The sequence below is a fragment of the Rhamphochromis sp. 'chilingali' genome, assembly GCF_963969265.1.
Source record: "Rhamphochromis sp. 'chilingali' genome assembly, chromosome: 5".
Taxonomy (NCBI): Eukaryota; Metazoa; Chordata; class Actinopteri; order Cichliformes; family Cichlidae; genus Rhamphochromis; species Rhamphochromis sp. 'chilingali'.
This window is the reverse complement of record NC_137932.1, coordinates 18,328,691-18,342,784: the sequence shown is the minus strand read 5'-3', so window position 1 is coordinate 18,342,784 and position 14,094 is coordinate 18,328,691. Positions and strand designations below refer to the sequence as shown.

General features: G+C 41.6%; 1 protein-coding gene across 2 annotated transcripts; it reads right to left on the bottom strand.

The window, feature by feature from the left end:
• Nucleotides 1–1,737: 1,737 nt before the first annotated feature.
• tfap2b (transcription factor AP-2 beta) lies at nucleotides 1,738–13,831 on the bottom strand. 2 transcript variants are annotated; one of them, XM_080882051.1, is made up of 7 exons: nucleotides 11,904–12,137; nucleotides 11,156–11,617; nucleotides 9,645–9,699; nucleotides 8,428–8,647; nucleotides 7,989–8,107; nucleotides 6,949–7,090; nucleotides 1,738–2,802 (listed from the first exon to the last, which is right to left on the bottom strand). In XM_080882051.1, exons 1-7 carry the CDS (start codon nucleotides 11,928–11,930, stop codon nucleotides 2,514–2,516), a joined length of 1,314 nt encoding a protein of 437 aa, XP_080738177.1. In that variant the 5' UTR covers nucleotides 11,931–12,137; the 3' UTR covers nucleotides 1,738–2,513. The 2 variants fall into 2 exon arrangements, with proteins under 2 accessions (XP_080738177.1, XP_080738176.1); XM_080882050.1 differs by lacking the exon at nucleotides 11,904–12,137 and adding an exon at nucleotides 13,764–13,831 and having other exon boundaries at nucleotides 1,739–2,802.
• Nucleotides 13,832–14,094: the final 263 nt, after the last annotated feature.

Below are 14,094 nucleotides of genomic sequence, written 5' to 3'. Positions count from 1 at the left end.
TTTCTGTGGCCCTTTCTGCTTTTCGCTGCGCGTCTCGCGCTCACTCGTCATTAGCACACCGGCGGTAGATCCCCACCGCAGAAGAGAAGCGAGCCCGCGAGGCACGATTCTGTTCCCCATGTGCGCGTGTGAGAGAGAAGCCTCTCTCTGAAAAAAGGCCTCACTGGCTGGAAAATACAGCCAATTATCTCCCTGGAATAAGACAGTATCCATCATGGTGCGTGCATGTGCGTGCGCGCGGGCGTGTTTTCAGACCTTGTTGCAATATATGGACATTTTAAACCTCGCAAGGCTATTACTTATAGAATAATAAAACAGCAATAACAGCATGAATAATAATAATAAGAATGATACTTTAAGGGTATATAATATTCATGACCACAAAACAATCAATAATCAGCAGTTTCTGGGAGTATATGTAGTTCATTAAAGAAATAAAACCTGCCCTCCTCAATTAGCATTACAACTCCAGATGGTGTAACCAAACAGCAAACAATTAACTTGCAGTTATGCACTCACAGGCCGTTTTAATACCTGGTTAATTAGGATTAAAGTGGCTCCATCCCTCTTTTTGAATTTATGTGCTGACTTTTTTATTTGCAGTTGCAAAAGTTGCGCCTTTAAATATCCGTAAGTCCAACAGTTTTCTCGTTTTATTCCTGGCAGAAAGATAAAGATACTAAGAGAAATACATGTAGTGTCATACCCCTTTGCAATTTAAATCTGTAATATTTAAATGGGAGAAAACATAGTTTAAATGTGGTCAGGGGACCTTTAGGGCCTAACACACCTTAACCTTAACTGCTTATCTTGGTCCTAGAGTAAGGGCTTTTCTGTTCTGGAATCTACTTGAAGCTCTTAAATTACCTCACAACTGCAACAATAATGCTGGTCTTTTGGCGTTTTGCTCTTGTAAAAAGTTGTGTTTATTTCTCCTCTGAAGATGGTGAAAGCTGTGAATTGATTTGTCTCTAATTTTTGAGGGAATTGCATTGTAAAGTTCCTTTGTCTCCTTTGTTGGCCCAGATTTCCATATTTTCAGTTTAATCCTATAGTAAAAAAAAAAGTTAAAAACAGATGTTAGCAGAGTCGTGTTCCATTCAACTGTTTTTAAGGAATGTATTCAATATGATTGGCACGCGTATCTCTTGTTATAGATAAGGTCCGAAACTTCCCAGTGTAGCTTGCCATCACCAGTGTGTGAATGTGTGTGTGAATGGGTGGATGACTGGATATGTAAAGCGCTTTGGGGTCCTTAGGGACTAGTAAAGCGCTATATAAATACAGGCCATTTACCATTTTACCATTGCCATAGCTAAATCAGTACCAATCGATAATCTCTAAGGTAGTGAGTTTTGTTGTGTTATCCTTTTAGAGTGAACAAAACACTAAACACAAAACTGAAGGGAAGAAGACGGAGAAACTTGATGCTAATGTATCTCTAAAATTTGGAATACAATTTGTCAGTGTAGCCAGTCATTTATTTGAGTGGTTCGGTGTTTTCATTGGCCGCCATTTAGCGGATATCAGTCTTTTTTTCTTCCTACACCCAAAGATGCCTGACCTGTGAACCTGACTTATTACACATTGAACAACAGTGTTAAAATCCTGGCATCAATCCACTTCCGGTCATTCAGAAAGTTGAATTTTCTTCCAGAAAGCTGCTCTTCTTCAATATTTCATGACACAAATGAATACAAGTTGAACCCCAGCCTTTACTGAGACTCTGCTTTGAAATTTCCCTGGAGAAAAGGCGCAGGCTGCACACCTCGCATAATAAAACACATGGTTTATTATCAATATGATAGAAATGAAATCACTGGACAATTAGAAGCATGTCTACCCATCATCAGCACCATGACAACAGCTCTATAAGAACAGAAAAACACTGGATGAGTCCTGTCCCCCAAACGGCTCACAAAGGTCAAATCACAGATTAATAGGCCTACTCCAAAATAGCTGGCGCACCTATTTACACAACCATCCATTTAAATTAATATAAATAAATATTTACACACATAAATTAACACCTCTCCTCCTCTCCTTCCTCTTGTGTTAAATAACCAGACAACCCTGTTTCACATATAGATTGCTCATCACCCAATCTCACAATGCTTTTTCTGTGTGAAGACAAACACACACACACAGACAAGCACACACTCACTCAGGCACACAGACACAATGTTGTTTGTTGGCTGCTCACAGCATCTCAGTCTCACAGGATGCAGGCAGGGGGAGCGAAATGAATGTAACACAGTAACCACCATGTCCTCAGGGGAATGAAAAGAACGTAACACAGATGAAAAATCCCTCTGTGCTCTCTGACACTGGCCCACGGGTGTCTTCCTCTGCCTTTTTCTCTCTGCCGAGCCTTCCCCTTCCTCCTCCACCTCAGCCCCGTGCGTGGCAGGTCAGTCGCAGGGGTGTAAAGCTAGAAGTAACGGTGTAACGCCTCTGTCTGTGTGTCTGCCTCCTTCTCAGCTCTCGATCATCACTCCCCTCCTTCTCCTGCTTCATTTCCGCTGCTTCTCCTCTTTGTCGCCGGTCTTGCCAGCATCCCCGTGCCGGTTGTTGGGAGGGTTGTTGAGAAACATCTTGTCGAGTCCTTTGAGAGCCTCGGTGAGGTAGTTCTGCAGGGCGGTGAGTGCAGCGCAGATGGCGGGCGAACCAAAACCATGCGTGATTAAGGAGAAGTGGGAGAGGCAGCTCTGGATGCCAGGCTCCAGGATGGGGGTGGGCCTTGAGTTGCCCAGGGGAGTCCTGTCCTGGGCCAGCAGGTCTGTGAACTCCTTACACAGCTGTCTGCAGGAGAGAAGACACAACAAGACGTCAGGAGGGAGCTCTGCATCATCTTAGGCTTTCCCCAAAAGGGTTTTTGGAAAGCTGATATATGACAAATAACTGCCAGTTTGCTGTCATTAAAACAAAACACTGATGATTTATTCAGGATTTCCTCAAGAAGGTTATTAATGACAAAGCTGACACAAAATGCAGAGCAGACAACATCATATTAAAAATCTCTAAAAGCCAATATTCGAAAATTACCACACAGGCACAATAAAGAACATCCCTCAGAGCCCAAGACTTCCTTGGGGCCCCAAAACATTAGCTGCACATAATTAGATTTGAATTTTGATTATTGAAATTCTTTGTAGGCATTTTTAACACTGGAACTTTATAAAGTAACTAACACTTTACCTGATCCTACAGTACTTAAGACTTTCTGAGTCCCATTCCAGATGTAAATTGTGCAGGCATGCCTAATTGCAAAATGTAACTAAATGTCCCCCAAGAGCAGACTGAGAGCTTTCTCAGTGACAGTGAGGGAATTTTGTTGCATTGATTGCAGACTTTCCTCCAGCTCTTCTGGAAACCGCAGTGAATACAATCAGTTCATATGCTGGAATCACATGTTGCTATTTCACAGTTCAGTGTTTGCAAAAAGAAACAAATTGACTCAAATCTCCATGCTGGTTTGACTTTCACATTTTTGGAAAATCATGCCCTGTAGCTGTGGTTCTCAAACTGTGGGTCATAAAACCACAGCAGGTGGGGCGAGGAAGAGGGGGGGGGGGGGGGGGGGGGGGGTATGAAACTAATTTCATTGTTGAGTTTGCTGACACAATTGTGCAGTGTTTTATCAAACTAAAATTCAAGTTGGATCATTTTTTATTTTTAAAAGTGTGGGGTGTAGAGTGTGATTCCCCCCCCCCCCCCCTCCCCAGCTTTTGAAAGGGGCACATCAAAAAAAAAGTGGGACAACCACTTCCCTGTTGAAACACAGCTCAAAGACAGTAATGTTGGAGGCATGAATGCTAAACTGCAATGTTAGTTTTAGACTTCCCTAAAATGAAAGCAATACCACTCAAACTAAAACTGCTTGCAGAATAGAGCGCTGTGCACCGAGTAGGCTGCATTAAGTTTTCAGCAGTTTAGTAGACGGCTGAAATAATGCAAAGCAAGCTGTATAGATGCGAACTTGGAAAAGACCCCCAAAATTATTCAGAACAGTTCCAAAACCCAGACTAATGAAATTCTTTAGCAGGTCCTAAAGGCGGCACAGCTCTACCCACCTTTCCAGAAAGGAAAGAATACATAAAACAGCTCATTTTATAATTTGAAAAATTGAAGCTTATTTTAAAATGAAACGCATTGGAAGAGGAAGATGATTGTGTGTGTGTGTGTGTGTGTGTGTGTGTGTGTGTGTGTGTGTGTGTGTGTGTGTGTGTGTGTGTGTGTGTGTGTATTTTTTAAAATTCCATTCAGTATTATTTATTTAGAACAAATTGATAGTAGCCATCATTAGTGTTGCGTAATCATATCCCTCTAAATTGAAATTTACAGTTTTTGTTTTGTTTTGTTTTTTTGTCACTAAATGTTTAGACTCAGAGAACATTTTTCAAAAGCTAAATTCACATATTTCCATAGTATGAGGATGAAGGCTAAGGTTACTTATAATCTCTCAGAATGACCTAAACGTCACAGAGTAATGTTATATATTAAAAACCTCATGACCTCACAGAGAAAAACCCACCACTCTGACGACTCCCTTTTGATTGTGTTCAATGAATAAACTTAACAGAACAAAAATTAACCGTATTATGACTTAAGGGGAAAAAAATCCTGCTTATACCTTTTTTTTTTTTTAACTCTTTCTTTTTTTCCCCAGTGCTCCCCCCGTGAACCCTTACATATTTTCTTTCAGTTTTGCCTTGTTTAACTCTGTTTAACTCTCATGAACAAGGCATGAACATAAAAGCAGTCTGTGATTAACACCTGCACCTGGAGACAGGGAGAGCACGAGTTCAGTTCTAGCATGGGTGTTTGTGTTTTTATGTATATTACAAGCATTTTACCATTCCCATTTCCCTATTTTTGTAGAGAAGATAAACATTTTCTTCCTAACTACTTTTGACACTTAAAGCATGTATTGAATTTACATACAATTCAGTACAATTGAATTGTATGTAATTCAATCATTCTCAAAGATCAGTCATTCTGATCTATGAGGATGTGAAATACAGTGATATAGCAGAACCCAGAGAAACAAGGGTAATTTCAAATATTGCATATTTCCATAATGGAGAAAATGCATACCCCTTCAGTGAAAATAATGCAAAAATCATCCGATTAAGAGTTTTCTAAATGAATAACTAATATTTAGATATAAGAATGTGTGGTTAGTAACATGGATCTTAATTTTTCATTGGATTTCAAGTGCAACTGTAAAAGAAAATAACCTATTCACCTAGTTCTCCTTGTTAAATCATCCCCTGGTTTTAGGCTCACATTTTAAATTCAAGAGACCTCCTTCTCCCTCTTCCTCCCCCCTTTCACAGATTCATACTTGCACAGCCCGTGCGCACACACCCTGTAAGCGGCCTAAGGGCAGAGCTCCAGCAAATGAGTGACAGGCTGTGCAGGCCGAGCCCAGCTGGGGTTAGGGGAGTAGAGAGGAGAAGCCGCCACCCCGGGCTACACTCAAGGCTCTCGCTGTTGTTTTCTGACGACTTGAAACACTCCACTGCTAAATAATGAATTTCTAACAGGCAGCACTGATGCACAGTATTGGAACAGGTTTCAATCTGAGCATCAGACATCCACCACCAAACACATTGTACATACTGAGCACCACACAAACACACACTCACACACACATAGACGGACAGATGGTTTATGCAGGCTAGCAGACAACAACACTTATGCAAGCTAAAAATATAAGCTTCCTGAGTGGAGGACTTTTATAAATTAATTTCAAATCTTCAACACTTATTTAGAAAAAAAAAACCTATCTTGCCCATGTGCACTCAGAAGAGCCTTAATTAAATTCCAGGATCTCCTAATTATTAATAAAAAATATATCAGTACAAGTAACTTTACATTAGTGCAAATAAAACAGATTATCTCTAAGACCAGAAACTGAGGTCAGATATAGAAACATCAGGGTTTGTGTTTATAGGCTGTGTTAATAGTGCCCCACCTCACCTCAAGATTATTCTGTGAAAAAGCTGCTTGTAAGGAAGCTAATGTGTGCACAATTTGTCCTGATAAAAAGGGTAAAACTGATGTCTTGTTAATTTTGGTTTAGATTCTTGGCTTTATTTTAGCTCATTTCTCAAATACTTGACCTGACTTTAACTGCCCTGTTTTTTCTGCATTGCAGTTTTTTTTCCCCCAGTCAGCCATTTAAATACAAGTTAGATATAGTTCAGTGGGTTTCATTAAAAAAATATCACAATTTCCTCTCCAAATGCCACTAAGGCAGAGTGGACTATAGGATAAGGCACAGAGTATAGCAGGGGTTCACACCCTCTGGGTTTCTTAAAATGGACCATAAAGACCTCAGGAAATGAGACTGGCCTTAATTTCATAATAATTTAATTCTCCCTAAATGTACCTATTTGCAGAAAGTGATTGCCCTGTGCTATTCAGAATGTATGTGTAAATGTTATGCAATTTCAATGGACAACAAAACACAAGGACAACCGAAATGCTACCAAAAGGCAGTAATGATGTGTAAACCTTGTCTAATGGGAAAAATCTGAAACATTTAAATTGCAACAAGAAGTCTGAATTAGAAGCATCTGAGACATATTGGACTTTTAAAAAACCCAAACATTTAACTTTATTTCTCTTGTTGCTCTTTTGTTGTTTGTTGGATTTTTATTCCTTGTTTTTTTGCTGACTTGAAGTATTGCAAGGTGGTTTAGGGCCCAGTCTTTCTGACACCTTACTTTCAACAATGTCCTGCTGTGTCTGAATGTGTCCTAATACTAAAAAAGCCATTTGAATTATAATTCAGCATTACGTTCTCGCACTTCAATCCCATCATCATCCTCCATCCACTTCTATATGATGCAGTGCAGACAGTCTATATCCTGTATGAGAGAAAACACCCATAAAGGCTATGAGAGAACAGAATCTAATCAAACGCTCCATCAAACTCACTTTGTCGCCAGCAGCATGTTTTTCCGTGTGTGCAGCTCGTTGGGGTCCGCGTGCTGGCGGTTGAGGTACTCGCTCACGGCTTTGGTGGGAAACTCCGTCTCGCAGATGTAACCGAAATCCCGAGCCAGGTGGACCGCTTCACCTGTGGGGGAAGGTATTAGATGTCTTATATATTGCAACTGTAAATATAAGTATAAATACAAACGAACAAGATCTTTCGGTTCACGAGATACTGGCTTCAATTAAAGTATGAGTATTGTCAGGTGTCATTTAATTATTCATATGATCATTTTTTAACTCATTAACGTCACTGACAAAAAGCCGTATCTTTTTAGGCAGAACCCTCCCACAGCTGTCCTCTCAGCTGACTCAAAAACACTTAAACTGTTTTAAGTTTTTTATTTTTTATTTTTATCATGTAGACTAAACATTAGTACCTTTTACTTGCTGATTAATATTCAAAATGATCCACTTTATTTTGGGTTATACTGTACAGGCACGAATAAAACATTCGTGCAGTTTATATATTTAAAAGTAAGTCGTCATCACTCAAAAGAAATACTTTCTTTAAAAAGTAAATTCACGTTACCTGTTTTTAGTAAGACACAGGCACTCGGTCTATATGTTGGTGTAGCCAAAGGCATGGGCCCAACCTCCAGTCTTTAATCCGTTAATTTAGCAGCCTCAAACACATCTATCGGTAATGAATATTTCCCTGGCTACATTTTAACAGACATTTTATGAATAAAGGCGCATTTTCACGCATGACTTTTATAATCCCAGATTTTTGCAATTCATATATTTTTTCTCGAGTTTTCACATGATAGAAACTTTTTTAAAAAAAGTTATTTTTTTCTTATATATTTTTTGATAAATGACACTATATTGAGTTGTGCTCATAGCCAGAAATCCAGTTACAGGGAGTTGTGGCGGTGTAAGGGGAAAGCAGAAGGGGAATCCTGAAACTCTTGAAAACAATAATAAAAAAATAAAATAAAAATAAAGATTTGGCTTTTATCACCAAAAAATGAGTCGGTTACCTTCCACGAGTGATGTTAGTAGTGTGACATTGGCAGCTTTGCGTCTCCCAGCAGGTAGATTCAGTCCAATCTTCTCCAGCTTTTCTCTCAGGCATTTCCCACCGTTTTTAGACTTTGCTCTGCAGAAAAAAGGAGGAAAGCATATGAACTGTATTTAAAGTAAAACTTACGGCGCACACATGTTGGCGAAATGTCATAAATCGCTCCAAATTAACAAACAATATTTTAATATGTGCTCTGGACAACATTTATTTAGCTTGATCTCGTCTACCAGTTAATGTTAAAAAAATCTATATGGCATAGCTTTTCATGCTTCTCATAGTCTCATTAATAACTGCTCCTGCAAATTAAATGCACACAAGTTTTTTCCTCATAGTTTCTAGAGGTTATTCCTGAACTCCACGTTGTGCGTCAACATGCTTTAAGGCTACATCCGTACCTTCTCAACACGCCCCCCAACAAGGAGGCGTTGAGGCACTCGGGCGGGGACAGTCTCCTCTGCACTTCACCTACGGTCACTTTATACTTTGAAGTGGAGCTGAGCAGCGACAGGCGGCCTGGTACCGAGCAGAACACCTCGTTTATGTTCACGGTCACTCCTCCGATCAGCCCGTCCTTACCGAGCATCAGGGAACCCACGTTCTTGGGTGGCATGGGGACTGAAAGAGGAAGGTTAGAGTGGATTTCTTACATAACGTGCTTTCACATTCAGGGGGCACAAGTTTGAAATCTTTACATCACTCCTCTGTGCCAAACTTTGCTCAGTGAGACCACGCGCGCAGGGGGCGGCCCTGGCCTAATGAAGCGCCCACGTGCCGGGCATTTGCTGTTATTTAATGTCGCGCGACATTCTCATTACAGCGTTATCGATTGTTGATTGGCTCACGTTCTCAAATCGCATTAACCACCTCCCTGTCTTTTCTCCACGGCCGGTTTAACACCCACCAGCAGCACTGGATGCTTCTTCATCCCGCGCGCTAATGCTCTTGTTAATGTCGTGAAGTAAAGGGGAAACCGCCAGCCAGCCTGTCTCGTGGATGCGCGCATATAAGGGCCAGTGCGAGGGGGTTTTGATGGCTCCACGGGGGATAATGCCGCAGATTAGCTCTAAACGAGCTCACGAGATCTCCGTGAGCGATGCCATTTATTACATCAGCGGCTTAAATGCCCCGCGGGGAGCTCAGTCACTCAACATCCCGTAACTAAATCACCGCACATCATCAGAGCGGCAGCGTGGCAGCCTGTCAGCGACACACTGCCTGATAGTCAATATACCAGGGTCGTTACCTCGGCTTCAGACTCCTCATCCCGGCCCCCAAAATACGAGAAACTCCATGAATAGACTCGGCGAGAACGCCTTTTCCAGTTAAGGTCACAACCATACTGATCATGACATTTCCCGAGGGACTGGGCCGGAGGTTACACACATATCCATACAATAAATCATTATAATTCATAAGAACCTATCCAAATATCCCAGGAGTGAAGAAACCCAAATAAATTGTCTTGAGAATAGAGCGCGCGTATTTCCTCTTTCCACCTGTGATATTCTTCAATTATTACTATATATATATATATATTTTTTAAAGTAAGGCCACATTGCCCAGAGAACAGAGATGTGTGTCTTTGTATTAAAGAGAGAATGTGTGTTTCTACCTTTCTTTATCACTGATTGATCCAGGATGCTCGTCCCGTTGGTGTCATCAGCGGTCTGTTTAAAAAAGAGAGAAGATAAATGCAAAACATTCAACCCTGTTGTACACAAAGTTAACCAGTGATTTACCTGACAAGCCTCAATCACACAGTCCAGCAAAAACAAAAAAGAAAAAGAAGAAAAAGAAAAAATATTCATGTAAGGTTTCAAAAGGAGGGGGCGGAATACACGTTTGAGCTATTTGTTTTCAGACATCGGTCCAATCTAGCTCATAATGCAGTGCTTTCATTCATCACGACGTGGTTAGAAGCAGCTATTCCCACACATTCAAACCCCCATCATTCATCAGTGTCATTCATCATCTTGCCAAATAAATTGTTAAATAGACCGGGTGTTGTCACGAATGCGTCACAGCCAAATACAAAGAAACAAATATGCAAAAACAAATTTATATGGGGGTTAATAAATGCAAAACACAAACACGGAAAGCCCGAAATGAGAATCTATTGTGGAGGTTAAATGGCAAACAATTCGTGATGGCTGTGCCCTGAGGGGGGAAACGAGTAGAAAATGAAAATCCTACACAGCTTTACAATAAACCTTTTTCACTAAGTCTTTAGTATCTCGCTCTGTGAATTTATAGCGTTTTAGCAGCAAAGCAAGACTCTAAGAAAGGAAATAAACAGCAAGTAATAATAATAATAATAATAATAATAATAATAATAATAATAATAATAATAATACATATTGCGTTAAAAACGAAAGTAAAAATATTCTTTACTTTGTTATAATTTAATGTCATTTAATCTGCGTAATTTGTTATCGTCTTTGAAAACTATGTCTAACGTGTTAAACTATGTTAAAATGAAATTTTAAATAAACCGCGAGGAGCATTTAATTTACTGCCTAAAGCCAGATTTATGATGCTTTATTTGCAAACACATGTTTCTCTTTTGATTTAAAAAAAAAAAAAAAAGTCTTTCTTGGGTATCTCAAGTCTTTTTTTTTCTTTTCTTTTTTTAAGCTTTGAGCCATCCGTTTGGCTACAGCTGCTGTGAGCATCCAGCCCTGAGGGAGCTGCCCCAAGTTCACTGACCTTAACTCTAAAGGCACGAGAGTCATGCGTAGACAATGAACAAGACAACTGTCAACATATATCCTTTCTTTTCTTCCAGTGAAAATTGGTTTCCATTTTATTTATTGCTTATTTTTGGGTGTTGTAAATGTGTCTGTTTTAGTTCAATTGAAGTGTTTTTGTTGTCAGGGGAAATGGGGAAATTCACCGTTATAATGTACGTTGTTTATATCTACAAACTATGAACTATTCAATAAATTGTGAATAAAAGTAGGGCGAATTTTCTCCTCGATGGTTCAAGTCTGAGGATTTGCCATTGTCTGCCTGTTCTTAAACATGATTTCTTAAAATTATATGACATAATTGGAGCAGGAAAATCTGAAATTATGTTATATGTGCATTCAATCTCTGCAAATCTCAGCTGTGCCTTTAACTTACCGGAATATCCTCCATACCGTGCAGCCCGTGTAGCAGTCCGTCTCCCATACCAGGCTCCAGTCCGGGGTGAGCGGAGTGAAGAAGCACATCAGGCCGTCTTACACCTCCGTAGTCCCGCCGTGGGTCCAACCCGGATAGCTGGGGCAGCGAGGCCCGAGGCTGCGCCAGCAGAGCGGAGCTCTCCATCCGGTCCCCCGTGGGGTCTTGCCGCTGACGGGCTCCCCATGCTCCCTGTTGGCTCTGGTGCAGGGAGTTCAGGGAGTATGGGTCGCTGACGTGGGAGTACGGATCCTGGCTCTGGTAGTGAGCGAGCGGCTGGTACGGCGGAGGAAAGTACGGCGGCTGGAAGTCCGAGGAAGGCGCGTGAGACAGCGGTGGCGCGCTGGAGTAGGGTCCCGCATGCGACACTGAACCCAGCTGGGACAGCCGCGAGCTGTGGCTCGAGACACCGTCATGCCGGTCCTTGAACAGGATGCAGAAAAGAACAGAAAAAATTAAACCAGTTGTAGAACTGGAAGTACAATTTAAAGAAACGAAGGCCCAAGATCATTTTGCAAATTGCCTCTGGTGATGTAGCCAAAGAAGCCCAACTGGCACTGAAACTCCTGAACAAAAACACATAAGAGCCTGGAGAAAAAAAATGTCACAGCCTAAATTAAACTGTCTCACAACTAAAAACCTGCCAGCCATATCTACGGGGTTTACCGTTTGCGTAAACGAATTCTGAAATACTCTGAAGAAAACTCACCGCGGTGGAGTAAGGATGAACTAACATCTGTAAACCTTCTGCCGGTGTATCACAAGCGGGTTCACGGTAGAATAGCGGTGTAGGACGGAGCGTGTAGGGCCGATACAGCCAAAATCATCCCAGGTAAGAATGAAGAGTATCTGCAGGCACGGCCCGATCTACAACACCATTCAGAACCTTCCTCCGCCCGGAGCTGCCACCGCTCTGAGTGTGAGCACCGAGCTCCCTCCTCTACCCCCGGTATACGGTGTAATTGTTATTCATGACTGAGACTTACAGGAATATTAATGTGCGCGAGGCAGGGGACTGGCGACACATGGAGCGTGAAGCCTTTGGCGCAACCGTGAGTGACGTTGAAATTCCGTGGAGAGCCGAAACGACGCGCGAACAGCAGGAGATTGAAAGAGGACTCTCTCTCGCAGGAGAAAACGAACAGGGTATCCAGACCCGTGAGGAATCCTCTGTCACATAAAATACCGCTCTGGGGCCCCTTTATATATAAAAGCTGACGCAATAAAGCGCACTTTCTTGCCAGTGGAGACACTTTTGCGCAAATAATTTCTGTGCAAACAGACTTTTTACGTTAAAGAAACCAATAGAAGACAATATGGCAATAAAAACAGGCCTTGTTGGGTCGACTATGAGACGATTAACAACAGGTTTTCAAGTTCTCTTCCAGCCGGGTTAGTCAACGCCAAACAAAGCGGAAATGCATCCAATAAAGCAAAAAAAAAAAAAAAAAAAGAGAGAGAAAAGAACTTTGAGCTGACGCACAAACCCACAGTAACCGCAAAAGAGCGCATTAGCCACTTTCAGATTTTACTCTGACTTTTCACCCCAACTTCACCCCACCACACTCACACTCTTGAAATTTTAAGGCAGCTCAAGTCATATTGCAGCTGCCAACCGAAAACAAACGCACACCCGAGACAAGGCAGGACGCGTGAGGGGCTCGTGTGAACTCAGAAGCAGCGATTAAACTTTGCATTGTAGACCGTTCAGCCTCTCCTCTTTGCCCTCTTGGGTGACTTGTTTAACAACATTATAGCCTCCCCTCCCTCGCGCCGTGGGAGAAAAACCATGTGTGGCACGAGACAAGGGCTTCCCACCGGGCTCAGCCGAGGGGCCTCGCGAGCTATACCCTTTCTTCGTCTGCTTTGTGCTCGAGCCCATTCAGCGCGAGCCGGGGCAGCGTTTTCGCCCCCGCGCGCGTCGTATTTCTCACTTTTTCTTTCTCCTTTCCCCTCACCGTTTTTTTTAAATGATTGTTCTGGGATCAAAGCCAAGTCATTTACATACTCCATAGGCTACACATCATCACCCTGCTCTGACACAGCGGTTCTCCACCTTATTTGTCTTTCGCTGTAATTTAAAAATGTCAAAATGAGCTTTTCATTAGTTACTGGGTCACGTTGAGGTCCTGGGAATGAGCTTATAGTCCTTGCACCTTATTATTTTTTTATTATGTTAAAAAAGATATTTAGATTGCTTTAAATATTAATTTACCCCAAAGCCCAAAGTAAAATCTGACTGATTACAGCCCTCATGTAGGCAGTGTCACATATCTTATGTACCCAAAACTGAACACTGCACCACAGCGACAAGCACAGCTTAAAATAATGTGAGCACTTGAAATCATTTCAGCACAAATTAATCCGTTTTATGCCTGAATAAATCTGTCATGTGCCAAATGGTTCTCCAATTCATATCCACAGTCATCGCAACATGAATACGAGGCCTTAAAGCCTCGTGGAAAACACTTCACTCAACAGCATCCAACAAATGAACTCCAAAAGCATGTCTAGTAACTTCATTTAGTCTATTTCCCCCGAGTCACAAACAGCTGGACGGTAACGTTACCTCATAAATATCTTCATACTTGACATTCTCAACTAGTTTCCACAGCATGGTCGCTTCTCCGGTGTCGGTAAACCGAATGCAGCCAAGTGAAGAAGGGATGCCTCAACTCTCTCTCTCTCTCTCTCCCTCTCTCGCTCTCTCTCTCTCCCCCTCCCTCCCTCCGCCCTCCGTACCTTCAGACAGGCTTTCTGAATGGGGAACCCCTGTATGGAGTCCACTGCTGTAACATTATATAATAATAATAATAATAATAATAATAATAATAATAATAATAATAATAATAATAATAATAATAATAATAGGGCAGGTTAAAAGCAGCAGGTAACTTTAA